The sequence below is a fragment of the Camellia sinensis genome, chromosome 3, assembly GCF_055761805.1.
Source record: "Camellia sinensis isolate YWXY chromosome 3, ASM5576180v1, whole genome shotgun sequence".
Taxonomy (NCBI): Eukaryota; Viridiplantae; Streptophyta; class Magnoliopsida; order Ericales; family Theaceae; genus Camellia; species Camellia sinensis.
The window spans coordinates 95,737,123-95,754,686 of NC_138963.1; the positions used below are offsets into that span (position 1 = coordinate 95,737,123).

At 40.2% G+C, this 17,564-nt stretch overlaps 1 protein-coding gene across 1 annotated transcript in view; it reads left to right on the top strand.

Moving 5' to 3' along the window:
* LOC114313078 (uncharacterized) overlaps positions 1-17,564 on the top strand; it is a 31,730-nt gene that overhangs the window by 8,158 nt on the left and 6,008 nt on the right. The window contains exons 4-10 of the mRNA XM_028259413.2: positions 1,531-1,645; positions 2,305-3,358; positions 5,756-6,203; positions 9,787-9,840; positions 9,933-12,771; positions 12,889-13,002; positions 13,796-13,926. Coding sequence (XP_028115214.2) covers positions 1,531-1,645; positions 2,305-3,358; positions 5,756-6,203; positions 9,787-9,840; positions 9,933-12,771; positions 12,889-13,002; positions 13,796-13,926 — 4,755 coding nt within the window. The remainder of the gene's footprint in view (positions 1-1,530; positions 1,646-2,304; positions 3,359-5,755; positions 6,204-9,786; positions 9,841-9,932; positions 12,772-12,888; positions 13,003-13,795; positions 13,927-17,564) is intronic.

Sequence of the window (17,564 nt, forward strand, 5' to 3'; positions counted from 1 at the left end):
TATTCTTCAAAGGTCCTTGTATTTCTCCCTCTCTAAAGGCTCCACCATAAACACAAAGGAGCCACACTCTGAGCCTTCTATGCCCTCTTCACTTGGCAACCATGCTCCCAACATTTGGGAAGTTGAAGCACCAAAGCCAGTGGCATCACCCAACTAACACCAGACATGGATAACAGTAAGCTCCACATAGCTATGTCATGATGTATCAAAAGATGATCAGCCTACTTCTCCTGCTTGCACATACAACATCGACTAGGCGAAAAGAAACCTCTGTTGGCAACTTGGCAAGGTTATCCGTAGTCAAAATCATATCCAAAGCCTCCAAACAAAGAAGGCTACTTTGGTTGGGACTCCCCGATTCCCAATCAGACTTCTACAATGGAATTATTTGACCGTGAACTTTTTTGTTTCTATTAACAACAAAAATTTATTAAAAAGAGAGGTAATGTACAAAGAAGATCGAGGAGGACAAGTAGTCCACCAAAGTGTACTTATCTTTGAATGTTCTCGCATTTCTCTCCAACCAAATGACCCAAAGCATGGCTCAAATGATACAATCTCAAAGAATGCGAGCCTTCTGACTAGAACCAAAACCTTTCTAATCAATAGATAGTAGCTGGGCACATGAAGCTATAATTGGTCCATGAACTCCTTCACTGACAAAAGAAGGTTCTCAAACCACACTTGATTTTGAGATCCGCAAATTATCCTAAACCATAGCTTCTTTGTTAGCTGTAATGTAGTAAATCTTTGGAAAGGATTTGAATGAAGGGGTTTGACCATACCACCCATCAAAATTTCACCCTACGATTATGCCTAATAATGCAAAATAAACATGCCCAAATGTGTGAAACCATCCACTCCTAGTTGCTTTCCTGAGGCCTACCGCATAAGAACGGCTAGCCTCTCTAGATGTCCAGCCCCCCACTTCACAACTGTACTTGCACTCCACACTCCTTGAAAAACTTCACGATTGTAAACCCCAAGTGGTTGGCCTGGTGGCAAGGCCTTGGGTCTTGGGGGTATGCTCCCTTCAAAGTTTAGGGATCAAAACCTCTTATGTGCTAACAATTTCTTTGGGCCATTGGATCAGGGGAAAACCCTGGAATTAACCGTGGTACACTTGCAGGAAACTCCTTACTAAGGGCTTGTGCACCCCTGGGATTAGTTGGGACACTCCGGTGTCAATAACAAAAAAAAAAAGGAAAAAAACTTCGCAATTGTACTTGCACTCCACACCCTCCTTGAAAAACTTCCCACCTCCATAGCATATCCCTAAAGCCATTTCCCAAGGATTGTTTGTTGATAGAGAAACAACTGAGAAAACAACCCCTCTTGATACTCTTCCAACATCATAATATTCTTTTAACATCCCATTTAACTATTTTGCACTTGGTTATATATTGCTTTAAGATAGGGATATTTTATGGATATGTGGTGCTTTTGACTATCCTAAATATTATACAAACTTTAACTTCCTTGGTCCTAGTGGAATTGGGGATGATTAAACAAACATCTTTTTAAATACAGAGTAAGCTTTACCCAAGACTGATTCAGGACGTCCAGCTTGTCATGAAAGAGCTGGAAAATGTGACTGTTCTCTGGGAGGAACTATGGCTCAGCACGCTACAAGATCTTCATGCAGGTAGCCTTAACTTATTGATTTAGAAGACTTCATTCAACGTTTTTTGTGTTCCTGTGATGCATCTATATATGCATGTACACATTTATGTATTTCTAAGTGGGAGGTTGATTTTTTATCTTATTTCATCTGTGCAACAATAAACACAACCATGGATTTAATTGCCTAATACGCCAACTCAAAACAACATGAACTGCAACATGATTATCTGGATGGAAATTGTGTACAAATACACTTTGTTGATGTGTCTTACATGGAAACATATACTGAACTAGGCTTGTCATTGTGCGATGTCATTTTCTTGCATTGCAAGTGGGAATTTATACATTTTTATGGCACTGTGCATTATTCTGGTTCTATTTCATTATACTGGAATTCTTACTAACATTTGTGATCATGGGTTGGTATGCATAGGTAGTTTAAAAAATTATTTTTCTTTGAACATACAAGGCTATCAATATACATAAATGTAAATCTCAGTGTTGCAGTTTATATGGGGCCATTATTTTGATTATATTGTGTGCCACCTTATCTTTGCTGACTATCTCAACTTATGTTGTCCTTTTGCTGTTCGCCTTGTTGTTTTACCCTTCAGTGTTGCAGCTATCACTTTTTTTGGGGTCATGGACAGATCATAATTATTTTTGTTACACATTTTCCAGATGTGATGAGACGTATAAACTTGCTGAAAGAGGATGCTGCACGTATTGCAGAGAATGTTACTCTTAGTCACAGTGAGAAGAACAAAATAAATGCTGCAAAATACTCAGCCATGATGGCTCCCATTGTTGTAGCCTTAGAGCGTCGTTTAGCTTCTACTTCTCGGAAACCTGAGGCGCCTCATGAGATATGGTTCAATGAGGAGTATACGGAACAACTTAAATCAGCCATCTTAAACTTCAAGACTCCTCCGGCATCGGCTGCGGCACTAGGGGATGTTTGGCGACCATTTGATATCATTGCTGCATCATTGGCGTCTTATCAGAGGAAGTCATCTATATCTCTAGGAGAAGTTGCACCTAATTTGACTCGGCTATCATCTTCTGATGTTCCAATGCCTGGTCTTGAGAAGCAAATCACAATATCTGAATCTGATGGTGGCCTTACTACTCCCCAGGGAATTGTCACAATTGCTTCTTTCACTGAACAAGTAACTATCTTATCAACCAAAACTAAACCCAAAAAACTTGTTATACTGGGCTCAGATGGTCAGAAATACACGTATCTTTTGAAAGGGCGAGAAGATTTGCGTCTTGATGCTAGAATCATGCAGTTATTGCAAGCTATAAATGGCTTTTTGCAATCGTCGCGTGCAACTTCTAGCCAGTCTCTTTCCATTCGTTACTATTCTGTAACCCCTATAAGCGGTCGAGCTGGTCTTATCCGGTGGGTGGATAATGTTATAAATATATATAGTATCTTCAAATCATGGCAGAATCGTGCTCAGCTAGCACAACTGCAGGCGCTGGGTGCTGGTAGTACAAAAAATTCAGTTCCCCCACCTGTTCCCCGGCCAATTGATATGTTCTATGGTAAAATTATTCCAGCCCTAAAAGAGAAAGGCATAAGAAGAGTAATATCACGAAGAGACTGGCCTCATGAAGTCAAGCGGAAAGTTCTTTTGGATCTTATGAGGGAGGCTCCTAAACAACTTCTTCATCAAGAACTTTGGTGTGCTAGTGAAGGATTCAAAGCCTTTAGCTTAAAATTGAGGAGGTGTGTTATTGTAAAATTGAAAAAGCTCATATTCTTCGCTATTAAGCTCCATATCGATAAGTATTTTTTCTATATATATTTCATATATTTAGACTCCTCTTTGATCCAATTTTCATATCTTCACTAATGTGTCCGTGTGGTGCCGTTTGTGCTTTGCACTCATATTTCTCTTGTTTGATGATGTAGCACTTTTTGAGTTTCTTACCTACAAATATTTGGAAGCCGTTGTGGTCTTAATTAGTAAGAAATGTTTTGCCTCTTGGCCAATATTGCCATGATAAATCAATAACCACAATGTGCATGTTAACATGTGTAGGAAATTTGAAGTGAACTATATTTAACCAATTAGAAATTAATCATAAAATAGTAAGTATGGCTTATACATTGGTAGTTAATTCTATATTGTAAAATGTAATAAACATAACTATGAATAATTTGACATTTTTTTAGATTTATCTCCCCCCCCCCCCCCAAAAAAAAATAAATAAAATAAAATAAATTTGTCAAACCAAAAAGAGAAGTATTTAAGAATAAATTTTTTAAAGAAATAATGTGGAGTTTGGAAGGTGTACCAATAACATGTGAAATACAATGGCAGAATGGATTAAAAAGAATGTCAAAAGAAATCTTTGGAGAGTCGAAGGAAAAAGGCTTTATATCTAAAGATACTTTGTGTTGGAATAATAAGATACAAGTCGTAGTAAACAAAAATAAAATGAATGCTTTAAAAAGTGGCAATAGGATACAAATGAGGATAATTTTAAGGGATATAAGTTGACGGTTGGCAGGGTGGTGGAACGGTTTTAGCGATGGTTGTTGGGGTGGAAGCGTCAATATTTGTCAAAAAAGGGGAAGTTGACATTGATAAAGAGCACTTGCATTCCTACATATTTCATGTCGGCACATGTTATACTGGTATTGGTTGCATGTCGTTTGGAGAAGTTATAGCGAGATTTCCTTTGGCGTGGGCTGGGTGATAAACTTAAATTTCGTTTGGTGGCTTGGAATAGGGTGTGTAGTCCAAAAGAGGGGGTTGGTTCGGGGTTCAAAAAGTTGGTGGTCTTCAATAGGGCATTATTAGGGAAGTGGTTATGGCTGTTTGTGGGGGGAAACAAAGTTACTTTGGCGTCGGATTGTGGTTATGAAGTATGGGTCTAGGTGGGGAGGTTGGTGCTTAATATTCTCACAAGGGTCACTCAAGGAAGAGGTTTCTGAAAAATTCTTTGGTTAGGGATTAAGGAATTTTGGAGGTCCGTTAGCTTCCTGGTGGGTAGGGGTGAGCAAGTGCGGTTTTGGAATGATAGATGGTGTGGCGATCAAATTTTGGTCGTTTCTTGTTGATGTTTCAGCTTGCGATAGATAAGTATGCCATCGTAGCTTCTTATTTGTATTTATAAGATGAGTGGGTGGTGTGGGATGTTAGTTTCTGGGGGGAGATTTTTGATTGGAAGATTGATCAATTGGTGGACTTTTTAGCTTTGTTGTATGGTGTTAGGGAGGTGGGGATGGGGGAGGATGGGCTGATGTGGTGCTGTAAGGGTGCTAAAGGGGTTTTCTCGGTGTCATCCTCTTATCATGCTCAGGTGGGTTTCGTGGATAGGTCTTTTTCGTGGTAGAGTTTGTGGATTGTTGGTGTGCCATCCATAGTGGTGTTTTTTGTGTGGATGGATAATTTGATTCGATGTCGCTAGATTTTGGTCAATTGGTGTTGTATGTGTTGTCAGGCTGCGGAATCCACTTTGCATCTTTTACTTCACTGACTTGTGGCATCTTAATTTTGGGGTTAGATATTTTTAGTGTTTGGTTTGGATTGGGTGCAGCAGGGGAGTGTTCGGGAAGTGCTTTGTAGTTGGAGGGGGGATTGGGTGGGGAAGAGGCGGCGGAAGGCTTGGGATCTTGTGCCTTTGTGTTTAATGTGGTTGGTTTGGTTGAAGCGTAATCGTTGGACTTTTTAAGGGTTAACGGTTTCGTTGCTTCATTTGAAGAATATGTTTTTGGTGGTATGGTATAGTTGGGTGTTGGGGCGAGTGGCACTAGACTTATTTTCTTTTGTGGAGTTTATTGATTCTTTATATGTATAGTTCTAGGTTTGGTGGTGTTTGTTTTGTTAGCATCATCTTGATGCTCTTTTCTTATAAAATTTACTCCTTATTTATCAAAAAATTTAAAAAATTTAAAAAAATTAAGAGATATAAGTTGGCTAATAATGAGGTTAAAAGGACAATTAGATGCTAAATTAAAAGCCTATGATAATATTTATAAGTAATTTGGTAGTATTTGATAGTAATACTTCATTAGTTGAGCAATGTAAGTGGAAACATTTTGGTTTTTTGGACTATATCATAATTTTTGAAGCTTTTCTACTTCGTTGAATTGACTTATTTTGCTTGCATGTAGGTATTGTGGTAGCGTAGCAGCAATGAGCATGGTTGGTCACATTTTGGGCCTAGGGGACAGGCATTTGGATAATATTCTAATAGATTTTTCTAGCGGGGATATTTTGCATATTGATTATAATGTGTGCTTTGATAAAGGGCAAAGGCTAAAGATTCCTGAAATTGTGCCCTTCCGCCTGACCCAGACAATTGAAGCAGCTTTGGGATTGACTGGGATTGAAGGTGCCTTTAGAGCAAACTGTGAAGCAGTTCTTGGTGTTCTGAGGAAGAACAAAGACATAGTATTGATGTTGTTAGAGGTTTTTGTTTGGGATCCACTTGTGGAATGGACACGTGGAGATTTCCATGATGATGCAGCAATCATTGGTGAAGAAAGAAAGGGCATGGAGCTGGCAGTTAGCTTGAGTCTATTTGCATCTCGTGTTCAAGAAATTCGTGTTCCATTGCAGGTACTCTTGTATTGTGAATTCTTAGCTTTTATGTGCTTCAGTTTTAAAGATGATAAACAGGCCGATAAAATGATGAATGCCCTCCAACCTGCGGCCACCCTCTCAACCTCAAATAAAAAGGGGAAAAAAAAAAAGAAAGAAAAAAAAAAAAAGAGAAAAAGAAAAAGCAAAAGACACAAGAAATAGAAAAAGAAATGAAGGGAATTTTTTCCCTTTTGTCAATGAACTTATGCGACTACGTGCCATGTATAGTTCCCACATGCTTGCTGTTACTTTTGACATGTGTAATTGTTTTGTGATTGATTGCATTACAGCTTTTAACTTTTCATGCAACGTCTTAAATGTTTCAGCCCTTTCATTTATTTGACACTTTATCAAAGCTTTTTTCCCCCCTCCTATAATTGGAGCTGATTAATTGGTTGTAAAAATTTATGTATTATTGATTGATGTTTATTGATTTATTACAATGATTCATGATTCCTATATATAGAAGAGGGTGAGTGTGTAGTAGGTAAGGAGTAGGTGAAGTAGAGGTGGTAGTGGTGTAGTGGGTTAGGTTTAGTGGAGTAGGTTTAAGTGGGTGAAGTAGGTGATAGGTTTTAACAGCCCCCCGCAAACTCAAGGGGGATAGGAACTAACCAACTTGAGTTTGGAGAGAGTTACAAAACAAGAAAATACATAAAAATAAAAGAGGATAGGTGACACTGTATGGTCGTGTCAGACCATTGGTGAAGACACTGGATGGTGGTGTCATAACGTTGTAGAGGACACGGTATGGGGGTGTCATAACGTTGTAGAGGACACTGTATGGGGGTGTCATAACGTTGTAGAGGACACTGTATGGGGGTGTCAGACCGATGTAGAAGACAGTTTATGGGGTCATGTCGGACCGTTGTAGCAGACAATGTTGTGACAGTTGTTGTGACAGTTTACAGAGTCTTGCTGGACCCTTGTAGAAACTAACCGGAATCAATGTCGGGACAGTTTACAGAGTCTTGTCGGACCTATAAAGGAGCTAACCGGAATCAATGTCGAGACAGTTTACAGAGTCTTGTCGGACCCATGAAGGAGCTAACCGGAATCAATGTCGGGACAGTTTACAGAGTCTTGTCGGACCCCTAAAAAGTCGCACCCTCAAAAGGTGTGCCCAATCTTTCAAAAGGCGTGCCATCAAAAGGCGTGCCCAATCCATAAAAAGACGTGCCATCAAAATGCGTGCCCAATCCATAAAAAGACCTGCCATCAAAAGTTGCGCCCTCAAAAGGCGCGCCCACTTCATCAAAAGTCGTGCCCGACAGAAAGCGTCGAGCCATCAAAAGGTGAGCCGGAGACGCGGCGAGGCACGTGAGCGACAGAGTGGCGTGTCGGCCGCGTCGTCAGTGTCGATATAAACCAATGCGGAGGCTGTGCTTGAGGCAGAAGCGAAGACAAAAAACCTGGGAAAAAACTTCTGAAAAACTCTTCATTTTCTGAGAGAGATATTCGTTTTTCTGAGAGATTGCCTCTAAGAGCTGCAAATCTTGAAACACTCCCCTTCCAAACATTATCAGTCTGAAATTGCTATTTCGCTGAAACACGCAGCAACCCAAAAAACATGGCCTTTTCTTCCCGTTCAGCTACCCAGAATATGGCCTCTTCATCCCGTGGTCTACTCACTCTCTTTCCCGACCTCAACGAGTCAACAAGAGAGATAACTGGTGCGGAGGCCCGTGAACCTCAACCAAACACCTCTGGTTTTGCTCCGTTGAACTTTCCGATGCGGTCGGTGGAGCAAAGAATGGCAGTGCAGTCGGATGTGGAGGCCAATCAGTATACATTGAAGTCATGTGTGGAAACCATGACTGCGGTTACAAATTTGTCGAACCGGCTGCAGAGTAGGACAAATGAGGTGCAGCAGTTAAACGCCCAACTGGCTCTGCTCCAACGCATGTATAAGGATGCGCGAGCAGAGTTAAGTGTGCTAAAGGCGGAAAATAAGGAGCTGAAGCGGAAGGCCACCGTGATGTTCTGATTTGGAGGTCCACCGTATGCTGTAGTGGAGGAGCAGGGAGGAGGCAACTTGCTTGGTGGTCTAGGAAGCACGGAGGCAACACCGGCAAGGACCACCCAGAACGGAGGCAAGAAGAAAAGACCGGCGGCTGAGCAGAGAAGAAAAATCCCACTGTGGGTGTGGTAGTTTTGTTTTTGTTTGTGTGGGTTTTTTTTTTTTTTAATGTAAAAGTGTGATCGGGGTTGATCCCCTGATATGAATAAAATGACAAGGTTGTGGAATGTTGTTGGTGTTATTTTGTGGTGTTGTTTTGTTTAATAAGAAAAATAAAATAAAAGAAAATAATGGATAAAGAAAATAGAGAAAAATATTTGTGGATGGGTGATAAGAAAAACAGCAGTGTGATTTTTTTTTTTTTTTTTGGTGGAATATAAAATAAATAATAATAAGAGAATGGAAAACGGGTGATGCTTACTAACAAGGGATAGGGAAAATATATTATAATAAAATATATATATATATATTAAAATAAAAGAAAAGGGTGAAAGAACGTGGATGAAATAAATTAAGAGAAAGGAGAGATATGATTAAAGTGGGTTTGAAAGTGGGAAAAGATGAGAGAGAGGGAGATAGAGTGGGTGCATGATGATGATGTTGGGTCCATGGAGAGAGAGAGAGAGAGGGATGTCCAAGAAGCTTGTGCTTTTGATAGTTACACATTACCCAAGCTGTATGTGAAGATGCATGTTACTGTCTTACACTTCTGCAGGCTTGGTATTCTTTGTGGGACACTTGCAACACGTGACATTGAAAATTGTATTCGAAAATGATGACATCTCCAACATGAAACGTCTTGGAAGCAGCCCAGGCCTTGTAATCAATATTCCCAATGATGGTTCAACCAGCGGAGTCCCCAACCTTGTACACTGCTGCCATTGAAACCTTCAAGCCAGCAAACATGGCTACCAACAACAGAGCCACAGCTCTACACCCCACACCCAAATCCATGGCTAAGAGAGAGAGAGAGCAAATCGGGAAAAAAAAACAGCAGTGACGAGCAGAAAAGCAGCGCCAGAAACGCCAACGACGACGACGAGTAAGAGTACAACCACGGATATGTGAGAGGCGAGGTGAACGGCGATAGAGGCTAGACGATGATGCGGGTGCCGCCGCCGACATAGCGGAGGAGGGGTGTAAGAAAATGTTGAAGAAGTCAAGGTATGTGTAGAAAATAAGCGGAATAGGTTGAGGTCCGGCGGGCGGCCAAGGCGAGGTTGCCGCCCGCCGGTGAAGCGAGAAATACTAAGGTCTTAACCTTGCTCTGATACCATGTAAAAATTTATGTATTATTGATTGATGTTTATTGATTTATTACAATGATTCATGATTCCTATATATAGAAGAGGGTGAGTGTGTAGTAGGTAAGGAGTAGGTGAAGTAGAGGTGGTAGTGGTGTAGTGGGTTAGGTTTAGTGGAATAGGTTTAAGTGGGTGAAGTAGGTGATAGGTTTTAACATTGGTATTATTTTTCTGTCTTTTTACCTGGATGTTATCTGTATATATGAATGGTACTTATGCTATCGAATATGATCAGGAACATCATGATCTTTTACTCGGTACCTTGCCAGCTGTTGAATCCGCATTTGAGGTATGGAGAAATAATGCTTACATTTTTGGTTGGCTGCTTTTAAGTTTGTTATTAATTGGGTCTGGCTTTAACACTGAGAATCTGTGTACCAGAGGTTCACGAGCATCCTAAATCAACATGAGCTTGTTTCTGCTCTATTTTATCATGCTGATCAAGAGAGGTCCAACCTTGTACTACATGAGACTTCTGCAAAATCAAATGTTGCTGAAGCAACTTGTAATTCAGAAAAAGCCTGTGCCTCATTTGAAGTACAGGCAAGGGAATTCACTCAGGCGAAGGCTGTGGTAGTTGAGAAGGCCCAAGAGGCAACAACTTGGATGGAAAAACATGGAAGGATTCTTGATGCTTTACGAAGCAGTTCAATTTCAGAAATCAAAGCCTACTTACAGCTGACGGGTACAGAGGAAGCTTTGTCTCTCACATCTGCTATTCTCGTGGCTGGTGTTCCATTGACTATTGTTCCTGAGCCCACACAAGCTCAATGCCGTGATATAGATAGAGAAGTTTCTCAGCTCATAGCTGAACTGGATCATGGACTTTCTTCTGCAGTAACAGCAGTCCAAGAGTATTCTTTGGCTTTGCAACGAATCCTACCACTAAATTACATTACAACCAGCCCAATGCATGGTTGGGCACAAGTTCTGGAACTTTCAGTAAATAGCATTTCTTCTGATATTCTATCACTTTCCAGAAGACAGGCTACTGAGCTGATTGCAAAGGTACAGGGAGATGGATTTGATTCTGGTAGTAGTTATGATGATCTATGTCTAAAAGTGGAGAAGTATGCAGAAGAGATACAGAAAGTTGAAAAAGAGTGTGCTGAACTGGTGAACTCAATTGGTTCGGAGACTGAATTGAGAGCTAAGGATCGGCTTCTATCTACTTTCATGAAGTACATGCAGTCTGCTGGTTTAGCAAGGAAAGAAGATACCATATCTGCAATTCATGCAGGACCTTTGAAGCTTGATGGAACAAAAGATGCCAGATTTCAAGGGGAGCTGGAAGACAAGAAGGAGAAGGTTCTAACTGTCTTAAACATAGCCGCAAGCTCTTTATATAGTGAGGTTAAGCGTAGAGTGCTCAACATATTGAACCATTCTACTGGTGGTTCTGCTCTTGGAATTATTTTCTGTGACCTTGAAGAGCAAATAGAGAAATGTGCACTTGTAGCTGGATTTGTTAGTGAACTACAGCAATTTATTTGCGGAGATTTACCTCATATCGGCACAGATGATGATCGTTCAAATTATTTTTTTCAAAGGAATTGGGCTTCCATTTTCAAAACCAGTTTACTCTCCTCTAAGAACTTGGTTGGGCAAATGATTGAAGTTGTTCTACCTGATGTGATAAGATCGGTAGTATTATTCAATTCAGAAGTCATGGATGCATTTGGTTCTCTCTCACAGATCAGAGGATCCATTGATACAGCACTGGAGCAGCTGGTTGAGGTTGAATTAGAGAGGGCATCTTTAGTAGAACTGGAACAGAACTACTTTGTGAAGGTTGGTCTTATTACTGAGCAGCAGTTGGCTCTTGAAGAAGCTTCTGTGAAGGGTAGGGATCATCTTTCTTGGGAAGAGGCTGAAGAGCTTGCCTCTCAAGAAGAAGCTTGTAGAGCTCAGCTGGACAAACTCCATCAAGCATGGAACCAGAAGGACATCCGAACTTCTTCTCTGATGAAGAGAGATGCTAGTATTAGAAATGCTCTATTTTCTTCTGAAAGCCATTTTCAATCTATAATTAGTTCTGAAAAGGACAGTGAGCCGCACATTGCAAGGAGCAAAGCTCTTTTGGCAGCACTAGTCCAGCCCTTCTCTGAGCTGGAATCAATTGATAAAGCATTGGCTTCACTTGGCGGACTTGGCACTTCTTGCTCTAGTGGAACTTCTCGTCTTGCAGATTTGATGAGTACCGGTTGCTCGTTATCTGAATACATCTGGAAGTTTCCGAACTTAATGAACAACCATACTTTCTTTATTTGGAAGGTGGGTGTTGTGGATTCTTTTCTTGATTCATGCATACATGATACTGCTTCATGTGTAGATCAAAATTTAGGATTTGACCAGCTTTTCCATGTCGTGAAGAAAAAGCTTGAAATCCAATTTCATGAACATATAGGCCAATACCTGAAAGAGCGAGTTGGTCCTATTCTGTTGGCTGGATTAGACAAAGAAAATGAACTTTTGAAGCAACCGATGGAAACAACAAAGGAACTTGCTTTTGATCAAGTCAAGAAAGATTTTGGGGCTGTAAGAAGAGTACAACTTATGCTTGAGGAATACTGTAACGCAAATGAAACTGTCAGAGCAGCAAGGTCTGCAGCTTCTCTCATGAAAAGGCAAGTGACTGAACTTAAAGAGGCTCTTTGCAAGACCAGCCTAGAGATTGTTCAGATGCAATGGATTCATGACATTAGCCTGAACCCCTTGCATAATGTTAGGCTCATATCTCATAAATACCTTGCAAGTGAGGACAAATTATTTCCAGTTATTCTAAACCTTAGTAGACCTAAATTGTTGGAAAGTATACAATCTTCTGTCTCAAAAATAGCTAGGTCATTGGAGTGCCTACAAGCCTGTGAAAGAACTTCTGTTGCAGCAGAAGGGCAGCTTGAGAGAGCCATGGGTTGGGCCTGTGGTGGTCCAAACTCCGGTGTGATGGGAAGTACCTCAGCAAGGAATTCAGGAATACCTCCTGAATTCCATAACCATCTGATGAGACGACAACAATTGTTGTGGGACGCTCGAGAAAAGGCATCAGATATCATCAAAATTTGCATGTCAATATTGGAATTTGAAGCATCAAGAGATGGCATTTTTCGGACTTCCGGAGATATTTATCCCTTTAGGACTGGTGCTGATGGCAGGACATGGCAGCAAGCTTACTTGAATGCATTAACAAGATTGGATGTCACTTATCATTCTTTCACACGTTAGTTTCAGTCTTTCTCAGTAAAATGATCTCTGTAGTGGACAAGGTCATGGTCAATTAAATTAGTTACCCTTTCATATGGGTGATGAATGTATGGTTTTGTGCTTTGTGTATCAGGTGCCGAGCAAGAGTGGAACCTTGCACAGAGCAACATGGAAGCTGCTTCCAATGGCTTATTTTCCACAACTAATGAACTCTGCATTGCTTCTGTAAAAGCAAAGTCAGCATCAGGTCATGCCTTTTCTTAAATGATACTTACATATATCTGTATGCCCGCATGAATCCATATTTATGCTTCAGGCATAGCCATATAGCTATATATTAGTGACATACTGTTTGACCCTCCGCATGCCAATTGCATGTGGGAGGGCTTGATATTTGTATAACAAATCAACATTGGTATATTGATTTGCACCCTACTCAAATCATTATTTGCATTTGATCCTTTGAAGTGGTCATTATTGTTAGAAATATCTAACTTAAACTGCAAACTACTTATGTAAAATGATTTAAAATTGTGGTTAATGGATTAAGTTCGAATTAAAATGAGCATAAGAGACTAATGGGTATTAGGTTAAGCCTATACTCAACTAATTGACATTGTCGGCTACTATATGAAATATGTTTTGTTTAACTTTTAAATTGCCCACAAATTCATTTGTAAATTTCTATATGGTTGGAATACTTGGCTTTGGATTAGTGTTAAGCAAATAATTTCAGTTGAAGATTCAGATATTCTCCAACCAATATTAACTTAACTTCAGTTCAGTAGTGGTGGTAGTGTAGGTTTATATCACTGTTCCATAGACACTTCAATAAAAAACAAAGGAATGCAAGAACTTGTGAAGAGATTTGTGTGTGGTTTGTAATTTTTATTTCGATTTTCCTTTTTTCTTCATTCTAGGACTTCTTGCCCTCTAACCTTTTCTTTTTTTTTTCTTTTAGTAGATTTGTGTTGCCGATCGGAAAAATACACTCAATACTTGCATTGATTGACACGTATTGCTGATTTTGTCTTGCATAGGTGATTTACAAAGCACTCTTGTTGCAATGAAAGATTGTGCCTATGAAGCCAGCGTGGCACTATCTGCTTTTGGTCGTGTTATGAGGGGCCACACTGCTTTGACTTCTGAATGTGGTTCCATGCTTGAAGAGGTATAATCTTTATAAATTTGACACAATAATTTCATTTATCTTGCAATGGTACTTTCAAGTTTCACTATGGGTGATGGTTACGTATTGTGATGTGGGAGAATATCCTTTCAATTGTCATGTTTGTGATATTTGGACTTTGGATTGCATAAGTGAGATTTTTTATTTTTAACTCATGTGCATTTGGATGTCTGTGGGAGTTGAGTGGTCCTATCTCATTTCTGAGGTGAAGGAAACCATCAACCTTCTCATGAAGTAAGGAAATTTGAAACACTCTCCACTTTGATGATCCCATAACATTAAATTTAGTGAAGTTCCCCATCTTCCTTAATGGCCTCATTCTAAATATTGACTTCCAGCTGCTGGATGAAAGCTATGGAAAAACAAATGGGACCATTAAAATGCCAAGGGATTTGCAAATGCAATTTGAAGTTTCTAAATTAATTTTTTCTTCTTCTTTTTATTTTTTATTTTTTTACTTTTTCCCCGCCATATCTTGTTGAGTGCCAGAATCATTTTATTGATAGAGTTTCTAACACTTGTGGATGTGGTCTTCTAGTGATTACTTGTAGTTTTTTCAAGCTATTATTGAAAACTTGGAGTCGGATGTAGTTTGTGCCAACAAGGCGGGTGAATAGGCCAAACCTTTCCAAACTTATTACCAACTTAAATTTGTCGACCGTTAAATTAAAAATTTTCAATTCAAAAATGATCGAGTTATATCAAAGGCATCCACATGATAATTATATATAAAAAATGTAGAAAATTTAATGTATAAAGAGAAATAGAGAATTGTATAGATATTGATTGTATTATTGATAGATATATTGAATGTTACAATGATTCCTATATATAGAAGAGTAGGTGGTAGTAGGTGGTAGATGGAGTAGGTAAAGTGGAGGTGGTAGTGGTGTAGTGGGTTAGGTTTAGTGGAGTAGGTGAGGTGGTAGTGGTGTAGTGGGTTAGGTTTAGTGGGTGAAGTAGGTGATAGGTTTTAATAGCCCCCCGCAAACTCAAGGGGGATAGGAACTAACCAACTTGAGTTTGGAGAGAGTAACAAAACAAGAAAAATACATAAAAATAAAAGAGGATAGGAGACACTGTATGGTCGTGTCAGATCATTGGTGAAGACACTGGATGGTGGTGTCATAACGTTGTAGAGGACACTGCATGGGGGTGTCATAACGTTGTAGAGGACACTGTATGGTGGTGTCATAACGGTGTAGAGGACACTGGATGGCGGTGTCAGACCGATGTAGAAGACAGTTTATGGGGTCATGTCGGACCGTTGTAGCAGACAATGTTGTGACAGTTGTTGTGACAGTTTACGGAGTCTTGCTGGACCCTTGTAGAAACTAACCGGAATCAATGTCGGGACAGTTTATAGAGTCTTGTCGGACCCATAAAGGAGCTAACCGGAATCAATGTCGGGACAGTTTACAGAGTCTTGTCGGACCCATGAAGGAGCTAACCGGAATCAATGTCGGGATAGTTTACAGAGTCTTGTCGGACCCATGAAGGAGCTAACCGGAATCAATGTCGGGACAGTTTACAGAGTCTTGTCGGACCCATGTAGAAGACAGTTTATGGGGTCATGTCGGACCGCTGTAGAAGACTGTTTACGGGGTCATGTCGGACCGATGTAGAAGACAGTTTATGGGGTCATGTCGGACCGGTGTAGAAGACACTGTATGAGTGTGTATATAGGCTGCCCAAAAGATATACATGTAGATATATATATCGAGCCCGCAAAAGTCGCGCCCTCAAAAGGCGCGCCCACTTTATCAAAAGATGTGCCCGACAGAAATCATCGAGCGGCGAGCCATCAAAAGGCGCGCCAGACACGCGGCGATGCACGTGACCGACAGAACGCGTGTCGGCCTCTTCGTCAGGGTCTTTATAAACCGAAGCGGAGGCTGAGACTTGGAAGCATAACAAACCAGTTGAAACCTCTGCATTCTCAGAGAGCTTGTCTCGAAGAGCTGCAAATCTTGAAACACTCTGTAACCAACACTGTCTGACAGTACCAATCGGTAATCGCTGCTTCTCTGAAACACTTAGCAACCCAAAAACATGGCCTCTTCTTCCCATCCAGCTACCCAGAACATGGCCTCTTCTTCCCGTGGTCTGCTTACTCTCTTTCCCGACCTCAACGAGTCCACAAGAGAGATAACTGGTGCGGTGGCACTGGAACCTCAACCAAGCGCCCCGGAGTTTGCTCCGTTGAACTTTCCTATGCGGTCTGTGGAGCAAAGAATGGCAGTGCAGTCGGATGTGGAGGCCAATCAGTATACATTGAAGTCATGTGTGGAAACCATGACTGCGGTTACAAATTTGTCGAACCGGCTGCAGAGTAGAACAAATGAGGTGCAGCAGCTAAACGCCCAACTGGCTCTGCTCCAACGCATGTATAAGGATGCGCGAGCAGAGATAAGTGTGCTAAAGGCGGAAAATAAGGAACTGAAGCGGAAGGCCACCGTTATGTTCCGATTTGGAGGTCCGCCATATGCTGCAGTGGAGGAGCAGGGAGTAGTGATCGTGCCCAGTGGAGTGGGTGCGGGAAACACAAAGGCAGCACCGGCAAGGGCCGCCCAGGACGGAGGCAAGAAAAAGCGACCCGCAGCAGAGTAGAGAAGTAAAATCCCGCCTGTGGATGTGGTTGTTTTGTGTGTGTTTTTTTTTTTGTTTTTTTTTTTGTTTTTTTTTTTGTTTTTTTTTTTTTTTTTTTTTTTTGGTGTAAAATGCTGATCGGGGTTGATCCCCGGCATGAAGAAATGACAAGTTTGTAAAATGTTTTTTTTTTTGTTTTTTTTTTTGTTGTTTTTTTTGTTGTTTTTTTTTGGGAGTGTTGTGTTGAAAAAATAAAAATAAAATGAAAGAAAACAAGGGAGAGAAAATAGATAAAAAAAATATGTATAGATGGATTATATGAAAAATATCAGGGTGATTGTTTCAAAAATAAAGTGGAGGTGGTAGTGGTGTAGTGGGTTAGGTTTAGTGGAGTAGGTTTTTTTTGTTTTTTTTGTTTTTTTTTTGTTGTTTTTTTTTGGGAGTGTTGTGTTGAAAAAATAAAAATAAAATGAAAGAAAACAAGGGAGAAAGAAAATAGATAAAAAAAATATGTATAGATGGATTATATGAAAAATATCAGGGTGATTGTTTCAAAAATAAAGTGGGGGTATGTAAAAAGGAGGAAAAGTGATTTGGAAAAAATAAATAAAAAATAAGTGATTTTAAAATCAAATGGAGGAGAGTTTGAGTAATAGAATATAATAAAAAGAGATATATATATATATATATAAAGTAAAGAAGGTGGGGAACAACATGATAAGGGTGTATTTTAAAATGATAAATAAAAGAAAGTTGAAGACAACATGATACCGGTGTGTATGGATGTGATAATGAGAGTGAAACAAACTTGGTGAGTGTGATTAAATAAATAAAAGAAGAATGGGTGTGCTTTCCTTAGTGCTCCTCTCTCTGCCTTCAAAGTCGAGATTGGTCTCTCCAAACGAAGGCTCAACATTCAAATCATTGTAGTCCTCTGAAAAGATTCTAACCATGTGCCACAAAATTGGCCCCACCATTATTTGCCTGATAGATAGATGGCTGGAAGCCCTTGACAACACCAGCACCACATA